Consider the following 16,321-nt stretch of genomic DNA (forward strand, 5'->3'; position numbering starts at 1 on the left):
GGCTCTCTTCTGGCTAGCTGACTTATCCTTGTGCCCTCACACGGCAGAAACGGGTAGGGAGATCTGTGAAATCTTTTTTATAAGAGCACTAATCCCATTTATGAGGGCCCCATCCTCATGACCTAAGTACCTCCCAAAGGCTCCACTTCCCCACTGGGCATTAGGATTTCAACATATGAATTTTGGGGGACACAAACATTCAGACCATAAAAAGAGGTAAAAACACTGAGGAAGGCTGAGCTCAAAAAGCAATATATTGAGCCCAGTCCTCTTCTGTAGACTTATACAATCAAGTGTCAGTTTAACGTTGTAGTTATTTCAAAGGCATTTAAAACTCAATATTCCAAAACTGAATTCTTGATAGTTAAGGTCTTCCTCCAGTTTCTTATTTCAGTGAATAGTACCACTAATCCCATCCAGCACTGTAAACCAGAAGTTTAATTATCCTTGACAATTTCCTTCATTCACATGCTCCCCACACCATTCAACCACAACTAAATTCTATCGCTTTTACCCCTAAATATTTTTTGAACCTGCCCACTTTTCTCCATTTCTACCACCTGCACCATGCTCGTGCAAACTAACATCTCCTGTCTGTATGACTATAATGGTCTACTAACTCCTCTCCCTAGTCATTCTCTTTCCAATCCATTCTCACCTATAGGCAGAAGAATATTTTTAAAATGCAAATCTTTCACTCTCCCGTTTAAAATCCTTCAGTGGCCTCCCACTACTTTTTCAACTCAAATCTAACAATCTCTACATGCCCTATCTACTTCTCCAGAACAATTTTCTGCCTCCCTACCCACCGTGACCCTATGTTCTAGCCATATTAAGCCTCTCAGTTCTTTGAATGAACCAGCATCCCTTGTACCTCAGGGACTTTGTACCAGGCTGTCTCCCCTAACTTCAGATAATTAAATGCCACCCATTCTTCAGTTCCTAGATATACTTTGTTTTTAATATATAAATTTATTTATTTTATTTATTATTTTTGGCTGCGCTGGGTCTTTGTTGCTGCGTGTGGGCTTTCTCTGGTTACGGCGAGCAGGGGCTACTCTTCCTTGTGGTGCAAGGGCTTCTCACTGCGGTGGCTTCTCTTGTTGCTGAGCACGGGCTCTAGGCAAGCAGGCTTCAGTAGTTGTGACATGCGGGCTCAGTAGTTGTGGTGCACAGGCTTAGCTGCTCTGCGGCATGTGGGATCTTCCTGGACAAGGGCTCGAACCCATGCCCCTTGCATTGGCAGGCGGACTCTCAACCACTGCACCACCAGTGAAGTCCCCTAGATATACCTATTTAAAGAAATTTTCCATGATCTTCCTGACTAGATTAGGTTCCTTTCATAATCCCCTGGACTTTTCCTTCATAACATTTATCACTGTTTATAATAATGTATTTGTATGATTATTTGGATAATGTCTGTAAGTTTGCTGATGGGAGGAACTAAGGTGTGTTTGTTGTAGTTTTGTTTTGAACACGTATCTCCAGTACCTATAACAGTGCCTGACCCATAGTAGGCAACCAACAAATGTGTGCTGGTTGGATGAATTAATTAATATAAGGGCAAATAGCTCCACAGAGCTTATATCAAGAAGAGACATTAGAGGTTTTTAATAAAGTAAATATACAAAATCAGATTTGCATTGTGTAAACATAATCTTAGCTGCACTGTGGAGGACTGATTTAAGTGGGGGAGAGATTTGAGGAGGGAGTATGGTCAGCAAAAAGTATAGATGAGAAATGGAAAGGACTTGAACTAAGGCAATGTCAGTAGAAAGGGAAGGACAGATTAATTATATAGCTATTCTGGAACTATTCTGAAATAATTTGATGACCAACTGAATATGAGAAAGTGAGAGAGAGACTAGAGACAAGTTTCTGGCCTTTGGCAAAAGGAACTATATCACAAAAAGTCATTTTCACTTTAGTACCTTTCTCACTTTCAACATTGGTTAATTAATCCACCAATAAATATTTAAGGATTACTTATTTCTATAATGCCCTGAGAGTGATATAAAGAAGTGAGATACTTCAAGGAGTTCAAAATCCAAATGACAGTATATCCAAGCAATGGAATTTTATTCAGCCAGAAAAGGAATGAGTTACTGATTCCTGCTGTAACATGAATGAACCTTGAAAGCATTACGCTGAGTGAAAGAAACCAGACACAGAAGGTCACATATTGTATTACCCCATTTACATGAAATATCCAGAATAAGCAAATCGATAGAGACAGAAAGTAGATTAGTGGTTGCCAGGGACTGGAAGGCAGGGAGGGAATAGAGAGTGACTGAAAATGGGTACAGGGTTTCTTTTTGGAGTGCTGAATATGATACAAAACCCTACTAGTACTGTAAAACACACTCTTCTGTAGGTAAATGACAATGCCTATTGCCAACAGATCATAGGTGCCATAGGAATAAAGAGACCTAAGCTATCAAAGAGGTGGTCAGGAAGGCTATGTGGAAGTAGAACTGGAATCTGGCCATGAGAGATAAGTGGATGAGCAGAGAAGGAGTAAGAAATCATTCCAAAGATGGGAGAAAATATCTGCAAATGATGCGACTAACAAGGCCTTAATCTCCAAAATATACAAACAGCTCATGAGGCTCACTATCAAAAAAACAAACAACCCAACTGAAAAATGGGCAGAAGACCTTAATAGACACTTTTCCAAAGAAGACATACAGATGGCCAGTAGGCACATGAAAAGATGCTCAACATCACTAATTATTAGAGAAATGCAAATCAAAACTACAGTGAGGTACCACCTCACACCAGTCAGAATGGCCATCATTAAAAAGTCTACAAATAACAAATGCTGGAGAGAGTGTGGAGACAAGGGAACCCTCCTACACTGCTGGTGGGTATGTAAGTTGGTGCAGCCACTATGGAACAGTGTGGAGGTTCCTCAGAAAACTAAAAATAGAATTACCATATGATCCAGCAATCCCACTCCTGGGTATATATCCGCACAAAACTATAATTCAAAAAGATACATGCTGGGACTCCCCTGGCAGTCCAGTGGTTAAGACTTCGCCTTGCAATGCAGAGGGTGCAGGTTCAATCCCTGGTCAAGGAGCTAAGATCCCACATGCCTTGGGGCCAAAAAAACAAAACATAAAATCGAAACAATATTGTAACAAATTCAATAAAGACTTTAAAAATAGTCCACATTAAAAAATCTTAAAAAAAAAAAAAGATACATGCACCCCTATGTTCATAGCAGCACTATTCACAACAGCCAAAACATGGAAACAACCTAAATGTCCATGGATAGATGAATGGATAAAGAAGATGAGGTACATATATACAATGGAATACTACTCAGCCATAAAAAAGAATGAAATCATGCCATTTGTAGCAACATGGATACAACTAGAGATTATCATACTAAGTGGAGTAAGTCAGAAAGAGAAAGACAAATACCATATGATATCACTTATACGTGGAATCTAAAATATGGCACAAATGAACCTATCTACAAAACAGACTCACAGACACAGAGAACAGACTGGTTGCCAAGGGGAAGAGGGGTGAGGGAGAAAAGGACTGGGAGTTTGGGATTAGCAGATGTAAACTATTATATATAGTATGGATAAACAACAATATCCCACTAGCACAGGGAACTGTATTCAATAACCTGTAATAAACCATAATGGAAAAGAATATTAAAAAGAAGAATGTCTACATGTGTATAACTGAGTCACTTGGCTGTACAGCAGAGACTAGCACAACATTATAAATCAACTATTCTTCAATAAAAAAGAAATAAAATTTAAAAAAATAATAAAGAAATCATTCCAAGGAAAAGAAAGGGCAGAGACAAAGGCATGGAAGCCCAAGGCTTATAAAAGGCACAGAGTTCAAAAGTTGTGGAAGACAGGTTGGGGACAAAGTGTTAAGAGAATAAATATCAGGCAAAAACACCCTAATATTTTTAAACTTGTCTTTATAGGTGTTTCTTTATGCATGTTCTGTGGAATCTGGATCCTATGAGATGCCCTCCACAAAAAGCTTTTGATATTCACTAAGTTTGGAAAACCCTGCATACTACAACCTCCATTTGGAGTTTCAGAACTAATATCGGCATATTAAAGGCTCTGGGAATTCGGCATTAAGGAAACTGGTTTAACTTAGCTTAACACATTATTTACCCAATTTTTGTCATGCAACCTTTCCCCTTTGGGAAACACTCCTGAAGGTCCTTCTGTAGATGATAGGAAGCAAGTCAAGTTCCAGCAGAATGGTAGGAATTGCTGGATGCTGAGGAAACAGGAAATAAGAGATAGTTTAGCTGGGAAAGTAAGGAAAAAGGGAAGTAGTAGATTTAATTAAAAATTCTGTCAATTAGGAGGGGACCTGTGAGTGATGATAGTGATGGAAGAAACAGAGGAGAAATAAAAAATGCTAGAGAGAAAAACAAAGAAAGGTTCCAAAAGAGGCAAGAAGATATGCAAATAAAAGCACTAGTAGAGGCTTATCCTTGGAAAGGAAGAAAGGTTTCTTTAAGATTTGGAGGAAAGATGAATGTTTTGATATACATAAAATGATCTTTAGAGGGAGAAAAATATGAGGACGGGAAAATGGCTATTGGGTGGCTTAGATCATCTTTCTTGGTTAGTTGTCTCTGTTCATGCCCTTTCCAACTACTTGTTGGACTTCTGTTGAATTAGTGTTGGCTTCAGTTCTAGCAGCACAACACCTTTATCTTAATCAAAACGTATCATGTAGTCATCGAACATTTATTAAGTTCCTGCTATATACCAGGCTCTGTGCTAGGCAGCGGGTATGATACTGCTAGACAGTAAAACACAGCTTCTAACCCCAAGGGGCTCGTGGTCTAAATCAGCATTGTTTTAGGTCTGTGAAGATTGAGAAGTATAAAATACAGGGACCGCTTTGACCAATTATTGCATTTGCATAATTTATAAGTGAATGCTCTTCCCTTTTTTCAACCTGAAGAACTCCTTTTCCTTCAAAATGTACCTCATCTGTCTCTGAAGACTTCCTTGATCCCTTCCTGCAGTTAACCACTTCCACCTTTGAACCTTTTTTTTCAATTTATTTATTTATTTATTTATTTTTGGCTGCACTGGGTCTTCGTTGCTGTACGCGGGCTTTCTCTAGTTGTGGCAAGCGGGGGCTACTCTTCACTGTGGTGCACGGGCCTCTCATTGCAGTGGCTTCTCTTGTTGCGGAGCACGGGCTCTAGGCGCGTGGGCTTCAGTAGTTGTGGCACGTGGGCTCAGCAGTTGTGGCTCATGGGCTCTAGAGAGCAGGCTCAGTAGCTGTGGCACACGAGCTTAGTTGCTCCACAGCTTGTGGGATCTTCCCGGACCAGGGCTCAAACCCATGTCCCCTGCGTTGGCAGGCGGATTCTTAACCACTGAGCCACTGGGGAAGTTCCTGAACCTCCTTTTTATAGCATTTATTATGTATGATGAATTTTTTAAAATTCCATTCTTATTAAGCCATTTGTTGGTTAGGGACTTCCTCATATACAGCCCCTTGCATATGGACATACTCCATCCTACATATACAAAACATTACCTATCTTTCAAATTTTGGCAAAATATGACCAATATTAAACTGTCCCTGATCTTCTAGCTATAAAAAATTTCCTCCTCTTTTTGTTGATCTTTCATAATATTCTAAATCAGTGCCTCTCAAGCTTTAATGTGCTTATGAATCACTTAAGGATGATCTTGTCAAAATGTAAATTATGATTAAGGCAGATTCTGCATTACTAGAGCCCAGTAATGCCCAATGCTGCTGGTCTGTGGAAATAAAGCAGGCAAGGAACTATTTATTTGTGTGATACAAAATAAAGTCAAAGTACTGTCTTAAAGACTTCTGTATTATACTTAATGGTATCATTACTTTTTTTTTTTTTTGGCTGCGTCTGGTCTTCATTTCTATGTGCGGGCTTTCTCTAGTTGTGGTAAGTAGGGACTACTCTTCGTTGTGGTGCGTGGGCTTCTCATTGCGGTGGTACATTCTTGCATTTATACACATGCATTTCATTACTGCTTTTGGATGTAGTTTTACACCACAGAACTGAATATAAAGTCTGGGTTTCATTATTCATTTAGTTATTCATTTACTAGCTTATTCACATCGTCTACGTTCTTTTTTTTTTTTAGTCTAGGTTCTTTCAACTTGTACTTATGGACCTTGCTTTTATACACATTACCTTAAGTAATTTTCACAATATTCTTATAAGTGTGATTTTCATTTTATAGATGAAAATGTGAGTTTATAGAAGCTATGTAATTTGGCCAATATCACATAGCTTCTGTAAGAGTCAGAACTTTAACTGAAGTCTTCTGGCTCTAAACCAGTAACTTTTTAGTTATACCATCCAAAATGTGCTAGGTTTTATAGTCCCAAGTATCAATGTCATAGGAGATAAAAGAAAGCAGAAATCATTTATTCCTTCAACAAACAATTACTTTGTGATGTTAATATTCTGGGTTCTGTGCTAAGTGCTGGGATATAGAAAAGATTAGGGACATTTCTGTTTCTGAGGAACAGTTAAGCAAAGTTTCAGCAAAAAAGGAGTATTTGAATTCAGCCTTAAGTTTCATCTTGGGGGCTTCCCTGGTGGCACAGTGGTTGAGAGTCCGCCTGCCAACGCAGGGGACACGGGTTCATGCCCCGGTCCGGGAGGATCCCACATGCCGCGGAGCAGCTGGGCCCGTGAGCCATGGCCGCTGAGCCTGCGCGTCCAGAGCCTGTGCTCCGCAACGGGAGAGGCCACAACAGTGAGAGGCCCGCATACCGCAAAAAAAAAACAAAAAAAAAAGTTTCATCTTGGGGTAAGAAGGAGAAAAGCATTCTAAGCATGAGGACCTTGATACACATAGGTATGGAGACAAACACCAAGGCACATTTTAAAACAAAGGACATGTACAAATTAGTAACGATAAGTATCACTGAGAAAGAGACTTGGACAGAATCTAGAAGCAAGGTATACAATAAAACCTCTACAAGCTAAAAACATCCATGGTTAGATAAACACCATAAGAGGGGAAAAGCAAGAATTTACGTGACACGCTTAGGAACTAGAGAAGAAACTTGGTGTTGCAGAGTCAAATGTTTATGTTAGAGAACAGTAAAAAAATAACCGTGGCACCAATTAATAATGAAACCCAAAGCAGCAGCAACACTGCTAACAAATACTGAGCACTTAACTCTTCTAGGTGTACTAAGCGCTTTGCATTTGCAAAATGTTTGAGCACTTGGGTATTATTATTCTCATTTTATGTATACGAAAACTGAGGTTAAGAGAGATTAAGTAACTTGCCCAATATCACAAAGATAGTAATTGGTAAAGACAGGATGCAAATCCAGGACTCTATACTTCAGATACACTATTCAGTTTACAAAAATATATGTAAGACGCATCATGGTTTACTATAAAGAAATCTTAGGAAACAGAACGCTAGCTCTTAATTCCAGATCCTTCATGTGGAGGTTACTGAACTTCTCTAAGCCTCAGGTTCACTAGACGTAGAGTCTGTCATACAGAGTGAAGTAAGTCAGAAAGAGAAAGACAAATACCGTATGCTAACACATATATATGGAATTTAAGAAAAAAAATGTCATGAACAACCTAGGGGTAAGACAGGAATAAAGACACAGACCTACTGGAGAACGGACTTGAGGATATGGGGAGGGGGAAGGGTGAGCTGTGACAAAGCAAGAGAGAGGCATGGACATATATACACTACCAAACGTAAGGTAGATAGCTAGTGGGAAGCAGCCACATAGCACAGGGATATCAGCTCCGTGCTTTGTGACTGCCTGGAGGGGTGGGATAGGGAGGGTGGGAGGGAGGGAGATGCAAGAGGGAAGAGATACGGGAACATATGTATATGTATAACTGATTCACTTTGTTATAAAGCAGAAACTAACACACCATTGTAAAGCAATTATACCCCAATAAAGATGTTAAAAAAAACCACACAGGAATAATAAAGCTCAGCAGGATTCTTAGAAAGATCAAACAAGCTGTTTGCTTAAAATACTGTAAAGTTAAACTGTATAATGTTATAATCTTGAGGGTATTATTATACAAATATCTATACTTGTCTGTATATCCCTGGATATACAGGGAGTCTATACAGTCTTGGAGGCTATACGGAGAAGTCTGAATAAATGTTATGGATTTTACTTATTCCAGGTTTCTTGGTTTAATATATGGAGTCAATGGATTATCTTGTTATATTATTGTCAGATTTCTTAGGCATATTTAAGAAAGGTAATTCCTGGAGGAAGTGGGGGTATTAGAACTATAAACACAGATATATAAGTCTGAACAAACATCAGGTTGTGATACTCAATTTTTTGTGTATACAGACAATTTTTTCTTAAAGTCTGGAAAACTACAGTTGGTTATTCCTCCCCAAGCACTAGGCTACCAAATGTAGATGAAACAAACTAAAATATTTTGGGTTGCTATATTTCACCAAATTTCCATATTACATTTAAATGTATCAGCTATGTTCTCTATGATAAAAATTGTATTTTGCATTTTAATATAACCAAAACTACAGTACTATTTTTGTTTTTAAACAACGCCATTCAAAAACCAATACGAGGAAAGCAAAACAGAAAAAGGGAAAGCAAGCTATATTAACTGATGCATTACAAAACTCGATTTCTCAGGAAACACACTAGGTCCTTCTCTAGAATGAAATTTCTATAGTTAAGTATAACTTATTTTTCCATATCCAGCACTTAAGTCTGGTCACTGGAAAACTACTGGTATACAAAGTCTAACAAAAGTAGCAGAGAAAGATTTCAGTTACAAAGAGTCTGGTAAAGTGCAGAGAAAAGGAGGAAAACAAATTCTCCCGTGCTGTAGAAAAATCTCTCCAGCACAAATGGTTCCTCAAAACAGTACATAAGGAAATCTGGAAAGCAACTGAAACTTCTTGTAATCCAGCTGGGTGTTCCCAAATATATCTGGGTCTACTTCTCTGAATATTGAGGTCAAACACCATAAAATAGGAGGAAAACTGTAACGTTGGCAAGATACCAGGTTCCATAAAACCCACAAACTCCTCGAGGGAAGTTAGTATTTGCAGCGCCTAATTTAATTTCAGCAAAAAGTTATGTGCTGATAAATAACAAAGCAACAAGCTCTCGTTCCTCGTTCTCATTCTTTGACGCCTAGCCCGGCCAATCTAACCATCCCTTTCTGAGCAATGCCAAGTCACTTTAGAAATAAAATCTTGGGGTCCCGTGGGTGCCCTCGAGGTGGGTAAGTTCGCCAGAAAAACCTGCCACCAGACGGTGTAGCGAAAACCAGAAACTGACCGAGTCACTTGGAAAGTTCCCCACACCCCACCCTCGGCCACTCGGGCCTCTCGGAAGGCCCGGCGGGAGCAGAGGGCTCGAGTCCCCCATGGGTCAGCTTCTTGCCCGTCCCCACCAGGCCACAACCGCCTCGGCCCCAGAAAGACACTGCCGCGTCCGCCCGGCGTCCCCCAGGTCGACGTACCCTCCCGGGGCTCAGTCTCACCTTCCGCGTCTGCTGAGGAGACAAAGGTGAAGTCCCCGTTAGTGGGGGAATACGCAGGGGGAGGGCCCGGCGGCTGCATCTCGCGGCCCCACCGAGCCCGCGGCGGAGGAGGAGGCTGTGGCTGGGCCCAGGCCCCAAGGCGGCCGCGGCGCCGACCAGCACGCGCGCCCGACGGCGCGATCCGCGAGCTGAGATAATGTAGGCTGGGAACGAGGCCGGAGACGAGCGCAGCTGGCCTGGGGGCTGCCCCTGAGGGTCCCCCACCAAAGTCCTCTCGGTGGCTGCCGCCCAGAAACCACAACGCCGGTGCCCTGACAGGACCATAACAGTGACAGCGTCGCTGCGATTGGCTCTTTGTAATGTGCTCGCCCATTGGCTCCCGGAGGAAGGTTCTGATTGGCTCTCCCTGTTGTTGATTCCGGAAGTTTACCCAGGACAGGAAGTTCACTTGTAATTCGTGGAAAGCTCGAGCTTCCCGCTGGTTTTTGTTTCCGTTAAGTCTATTATCTTCTGGCTTTTCTTTATTTCCTCTGCTTTTGTTAACTGGGCGGGTTAAAGAATTTTAGAACCGGGAATGTTTTTAGAGGTCAGCATTGGTCCGCACCGGTCCAAGATCCCAAGATTCCGTTTACCTTAGTCATTAATTAATTGTGTAGTATCTTGGCTTAAATTATATATCATCTCTGAGACTCAGTTTCCTCATCTGGGAAATGAAGGGGGCTGGATTGGACTAATAAAAAAGAAGATAAACTGTAAATTGCCACCCAAAGACTAGGGCTGTAGTCAAGCCACATTCCTTTATGAGGGAGGTAATTGAGGCCAGAAAAGGTGAAGAAGGAACAGAAGTACCTAAATCTTCTGAATTCTAGTCCAATGCCCTTTTCTTTCTTTCTTTCTTTTTATAAACTTATTTATTTATTTATTTTTGTCTGTGTTTGGTCTTCGTTGCTGAGTGCGGGCTTTCTCTAGTTGCAGCGAGCCGGGACTGCTCTTCGTTGTGGTGCGGGGACTTCTCATTGGGTGGCTTCTCTTGTTGCGGAGCACGGGCTCTAGGCACGCAGCCTCAGTAGTTGCGGCACATGGGCTCAGTAGTTGTGGCTCACGGGCTTCGTTTCTCCGCGGCATGTGGGATCTTCCTGGACCAGGGTTCGAACCCGTGTCCCCTGCATTGGCAGGAGAATTCTTAACCACTGCGTCACCAGGGAAGTCCCCAATGCTGTTTTCACTACAAGGTCCTGTCTGCTGATACACTTACAAATCCATCTAATTTTTGAAGTTTTTAAATAGATATACTTAATTTTAATATCCAAGCTACATTAATGTGACTTCCAATTTGGAGAGGGAGAGTTTGAGGGTATATTATGAGGACAGCCTTGGGGAAATAAATGATAGATCAGCGGTAGAGCAATGGGAAGGCATGGCCATTAATGTGTAAAAGGGAATATTGAAAAAATTCTCACAGGAGGTAACAATTAACTTGGTACTTAAAAGATGAGTAAAAATTTTCAGCCAAAGAGGTGTGGGGGGCTGACAGCCTGGGTCATAAAATTCCAAAGATCATTTAATGGACTTGGGAAACTGGAAGTCATTTAGTTTACTTGGACCTTAGTTTACGTGGGAGAGAATGGCTACAGATGAGACTGCATGAATAGGTAAAGAAGAAATCATGAACAATCTTGCATGCTATTCGAAGGATTAAAAAATATTTTTATGGAAGTGTTGGGGGAACCATTAAAGGAATTAGAGCAAAGGAGTGACATATCAGATATTCTTGTTACAATAATTACTTAAACTGTCCACAGTAGTGGATGTTTTGGTTTGGGAAGCAGAGACTGGTATTATTTTTTTTTACATAAATTTATTTATTTTTGGCTGCGTTGGGTCTTCGTTGCTGCGTGTGGGCTTTCTCTAGTTGCGGCGAGTGGGGGCTACTCTTTGTTGCGGTGTGCAGGCTTCTCATTGGGGTGGCTTCCCTTGTTGCAGAGCACGGGCTCTAGGCGCCTGCGCTTCAGTAGCTGTGGCGCACGGGCTTAGTTGCTCTGCAGCATGTGGGATCTTCCTGGACCAGGGCTCGAACCTGCATTGGCAGGCGGATTCTTAACCACTGCGCCACCAGGGAAGTCCAAAACTGAATACAATTTAAATGTCCATGAGAATGAGTAAATAAATTTTGGGATAGCCATTTAATGAAATGATACACTGAGAATCATCTTTTAGAGTTATTTCATGATATGGGGGGAAACAATCTCAAAATTCTTTATGAAGTGAAAAAAATCTGTTTTTTCACTTTCACTTTGATCTGCTCGTGATCTCAATTTGCATATGCTCCCAATATTATATAGATACAGAAATATAAAAAATATAACTGAAAGTATAACATCTCAAAGTGTCACAAGTGATTATTATCGTGGGTGGCTTCTGTGCTTTTCTATATTAAGCTTTTCTATGTTTTCCAAATTTTCTGAAATTAATATGTATTACTTTTTTAATTAAAAATATTTTATAAAGTTAAAAGCAGTTTAATTAGTTTCAAATGGTATAGAAATATATCCCATTCAGCGCTTGCTGTATTTTCTTCATTGAGTCAAGAGGTAATTATTAATTACATACAAAAATGCTTTTGCAGAATCAGCTTTTTAAAAACTAGAAAATGGTATGTTCACTTTTCAAACATAAATAGCTTAATCCAGGACCATCCTCAATAAAATGTGGTGGATGAATTATTTTAGATACTAACCAGCAAGCCCTGATCATTTTTTCTCTCAAGACCTTTCTCAGTCAATAGTCCTGAGTCCATTGACCCAGATATCTAGAGCATCCGTGGTTGGGAGAGGGATGACCCTACTCCCTAGTTTCCGGAGGCTTTCCTGTAGTATTCAGGAAGTCTGAAATTCCCAATCTTCTGTGAGGAGATGGGAGAAGCAGAGAGACAGACAGTGTGTAAGGCAGGGGTGGAAAACATGCATTCAAAGGCTGAGATGTAAACTGCTGACTTGGAGCAAGAGGAGGAAGGAGCCATATCTTAGCAGTCTCCTGGCAGCGGGCAACCAGATGGGATCCACACTGGGAAACAGAAATTACACACCACCGAAGCCAAGTGTAACACTCAGGATGAGTATACCAGCGACAAGTTCCATCATAGGAACTGAGCTGAGGAGAGGATTCTGATCCCCCTTATTGCTGTTAGAGGCAGAACTTAGACTACATCCTAGGAAGGAGAGAGGGAAAAGAAAAAGTCAACAGGAGTTTTAAGTTGGAATATGACTAAACTATAGATCTGGATAGACTGAGGGCTCACTGAACTGGAGAAACTGACCTCAAAATGAGTAGATTAGAATTCTCCCATCAACTTAAACGGAGGTTGTATCAGACAGCAGCTTGATTTATAGAGAAATAAAGTTTGCATCTTTTCACACCTGAGTTTATAACTGTGAAATTCATACACGAAATCAAAGGCAGTAGAATCATCATAGACTCATTCCAAAATATTTCCATTGTAAAAATGGACTGATTGGTTTGTGCTTTACCTAAAGGAATTATTATATGACTAATGGTGGAATATTAGTTAAACCTTGGCCTAACTGTCTTCTGTATACTCTTGCTTAAATTTTTAAATCACCTGTGGTGGAGAAGTAATCACAAATTTTTTATAGGACACTAATCAAATTTACTTACCCAGATTCCTACTTGTCAGCCCCTTACCACTCTTATTCAGAGAATCTTAAATTTGATAGAGATCAGAACTAATTCAACTTCCCACATAAAGCAAATACTAACCTCCTAAAGAATTCATGCCAATTAGCTGCTAAGACAATAGTCAATGTGAAAAGGTACAACAGAGCCCATTTCAGTGGGTTTAAGCAGAAAAGAACTTTATCGAGGATGTCAGGTAACTCACAGAATCTTCAGGAGGGTCCAGAGAACCAGGATTGGGAGGCTGTGCAAGCAAGAGCAGATATTTCAGGGCTGGATCGCTCACTTGGCAACCCTACTGTCTCTGCCATTGGACACAGGCTCTGCAGGACACCAGAGCTGGAGCAACTGTGCTACCGCTTCCACAAGCTGGATATCTCTTCGCTATTTCACCAGGATGGCTTTCACATTGGCACCATGTTGGCTCCAAGTGCAGTCTCATATTGGTTTCCAATTGGCCGAACCCTGGGGGTAAGTACGCACTAACTTCAAGGGACGCTGTGAAAAAGGGTTTTTGGCTTTTGCTTTGGGAATGTGGGTTTCATAATTTGGGAAATTCCCCAATTATTGGAAGGGTGTTTTAAAATTCAAGGAGAGCAAAAAGCATGACCAGTTACCCTAAAGCAGTGCATTTTATCTTTGGGAGTCTTTGGCATTTTGAATGAAATATTGATTCCTTGTAAATAACATTTATTTGTCATAAGCATCTGAAACCTGCTCCTTCTTCCCTATGCCACGCCCCTGCAGACATCTGAACACAGCTATCAAAACTCCTTAAAGTTTTTTTCTTCTTGACAAATATCTCCAGCTATTTCAAATGTTAATTTTAGGATAGGATTTCAGGCACCTTGAAAATCAACAATCTGTCCTCCCACATTCAGTTTCTCTTACTAAAGCCTCTCTTATATTAGTGTATCTGAATTATTAGACAGGCCAATTGTAAGGAGTGAGGATGGGGAATTATATAGAGTTTTTAAAAATATATTTTATTTTTTAACCTCAAGAAGGTTTGGCCCTCCTTTATTAAGGCATACTAGGAAGTTGCCAAAAATGAATTGGCCCAATAGCTTCCCCTGCCACTGACTTTTTGGGCAGAAGACTAGCAAAATTCTAGAACAATTATTAGAGTTAGGAGTTACAGGCCCCCAGGGAGAAAAGTATTGTGACTTTTCCCCTCCCTCCCCATTAAATTGAGAGTGAAAAGCATGAGTATCTATAAATGTTTAAAGTCACCAAATAGCACTCAGGTGGTACTTTCAGATACAGTAGCTCAGATGATGTTCAAACAATCCTGGAGCAAGCTGGGGATTGTTTTACTGCTAATAGGCTTAAGCCACCACTTTACTGCTAAGAAGCTTAAGTGACTTGTTTTAGAAACAAGATGAAACCCACACTTGAAACCCACACTTGAACTCAGGTCTTTTGGCTCCAGAGCCCTAGGCATTTCCACTTTGCCACACTCCCAGGAGAGTAAAGGGTGGGAAGAGACTAGGAGGAAAAGCAAAAGGCAAGGGACATAGCTCTTGGAACTTCTTCAAGATGCCAAGATTTCTAGTACGTTATCCATTCTAAATTCATTGAAAACAACTGACTGCAAATCCATTTGCAAAGGAAAGTGATGGGGCCACATGGAGGATGTGCATGAATGAATGTGGATATAATTTTGCTCCTTTTACCATGATATTCTACAGCATTAGTCTCCTGTGGCTGCTGTAACAAAATACCATACACTGGATGGCTTAAAACAACAGAAATTTATTCTCTCACACTCTGGAGGCCAGATGTCCAAAATCAGCATCACTGGGCTGAAATCAAGTTGTAAGCAGGACCATGCTCCCTCTGGAGGCTCAAGAGGAGAATCCATCCTTTGCCTCTTCTAGCTTCAGGTGGCTGCCCCTGTTCCTTGACTCACAGCCACTCCAATCTCTGCCTCCATGGTCACATTGTCTTCTCCTTTTCTATCTCTTTCAAATCTCCTTCTGCCTCTCTTTTATGTGGACACTTTTGACTGCATTTAGTGCTTACCCAGATAATCCAGGATTATCTCCCCATCTCAAGACCCTTAGTTTAATCACGTCTATAAAGATACAACATTTACAGGTTCCAGGGATTAAGACTTGATATATTTGGGTGGAAACTACAACCACATTTCTACACTTCCCCTTTCTATCCTGTTTTACATCATTTGTTACTACAAAAGTAATAGGTGTTCGTTATAGAAAATCAGAATATATGGATAAACAAAAGAAAAAAATTTGAAATTACTCCCCAAAGATAAGTAGTATTTATATTGTTGGTGCCTATCTTTACAGTTTTTTCTCTGTGAACACACATTTACATATAGGTTTCACTAAAATTTCAGAAATCCAGCTGATGGCACAGCCCTTGATCTCACTTCAGAGACGCCCACCTCACAAGTTGGGAAACACTGTTGTTACTCCCTTAGAAAACCCAGAATGTAGAAATTTATTTAGGGTAAAACTTAGGTATCCCTCTATGTCAGGTAAGTTAATGTCGGAATGCTCTTTTTGAAATAAGAAGTTTTGTAACATAAAAATTTCGTGATTGTGCAAAGATGGGGAAAATGTATGCAAGAATGTCATTCTCAAGAGAAGTCCTGGGAGATTTCTCCATTCTGGGAGCCGAGTGTGAACTGGCTTCCTGGAGTTTGTGACCACAAGCTCTGAATGTGTGTGTGCATGTGGGAGCCTGTGGCTCTTCATAGTTGGAGGATGCCCTGAGCACTATCAGTTGGGTGGGCTGATAGTGGTGGTCCATTTGTTCTGTGCTCACCTTGCCGAGGACCCTGGTGACTAAGAGTATGCATTTGCTAGAAGTCTCCTGGGACCCGAGGTACAGATGATAAGCATGACTTTGGCTGCTTTGCAATAAACTTTAACCAAACCAGCTTATTTCATTTCTTTCTCTTTCTCTCTCAGTTAATGACAAAAATTAACGCACACTAAGTGTTCAAAACACTTTGTTTTCATTTTAAGCTATAGAATAACAAACTAACAGCAGTAGGATTCATATGTTGTGAATAAACAGGGAACAAATGAGTAATTCCTTTCTTGTTGTGAATTTCCAGCTTTTGCA

General features: G+C 40.6%; 1 protein-coding gene across 1 annotated transcript in view; it reads right to left on the bottom strand.

Moving 5' to 3' along the window:
* Positions 1-9,853, bottom strand: part of YIPF4 (Yip1 domain family member 4) — a 28,226-nt gene extending 18,373 nt beyond the window's left edge. The window contains exon 1 of the mRNA XM_029232510.1: positions 9,533-9,853. Within this exon, the coding sequence (XP_029088343.1) occupies positions 9,533-9,611 (79 nt within the window). The 5' untranslated portion in view covers positions 9,612-9,853. The remainder of the gene's footprint in view (positions 1-9,532) is intronic.
* Between the last annotated feature and the right edge of the window lie 6,468 nt (positions 9,854-16,321).

This window comes from Monodon monoceros, unplaced genomic scaffold, assembly GCF_005190385.1.
Source record: "Monodon monoceros isolate NGI ecotype Baffin Bay Population unplaced genomic scaffold, NGI_Narwhal_1 Super_Scaffold_19, whole genome shotgun sequence".
Classification (NCBI taxonomy): domain Eukaryota; kingdom Metazoa; phylum Chordata; class Mammalia; order Artiodactyla; family Monodontidae; genus Monodon; species Monodon monoceros.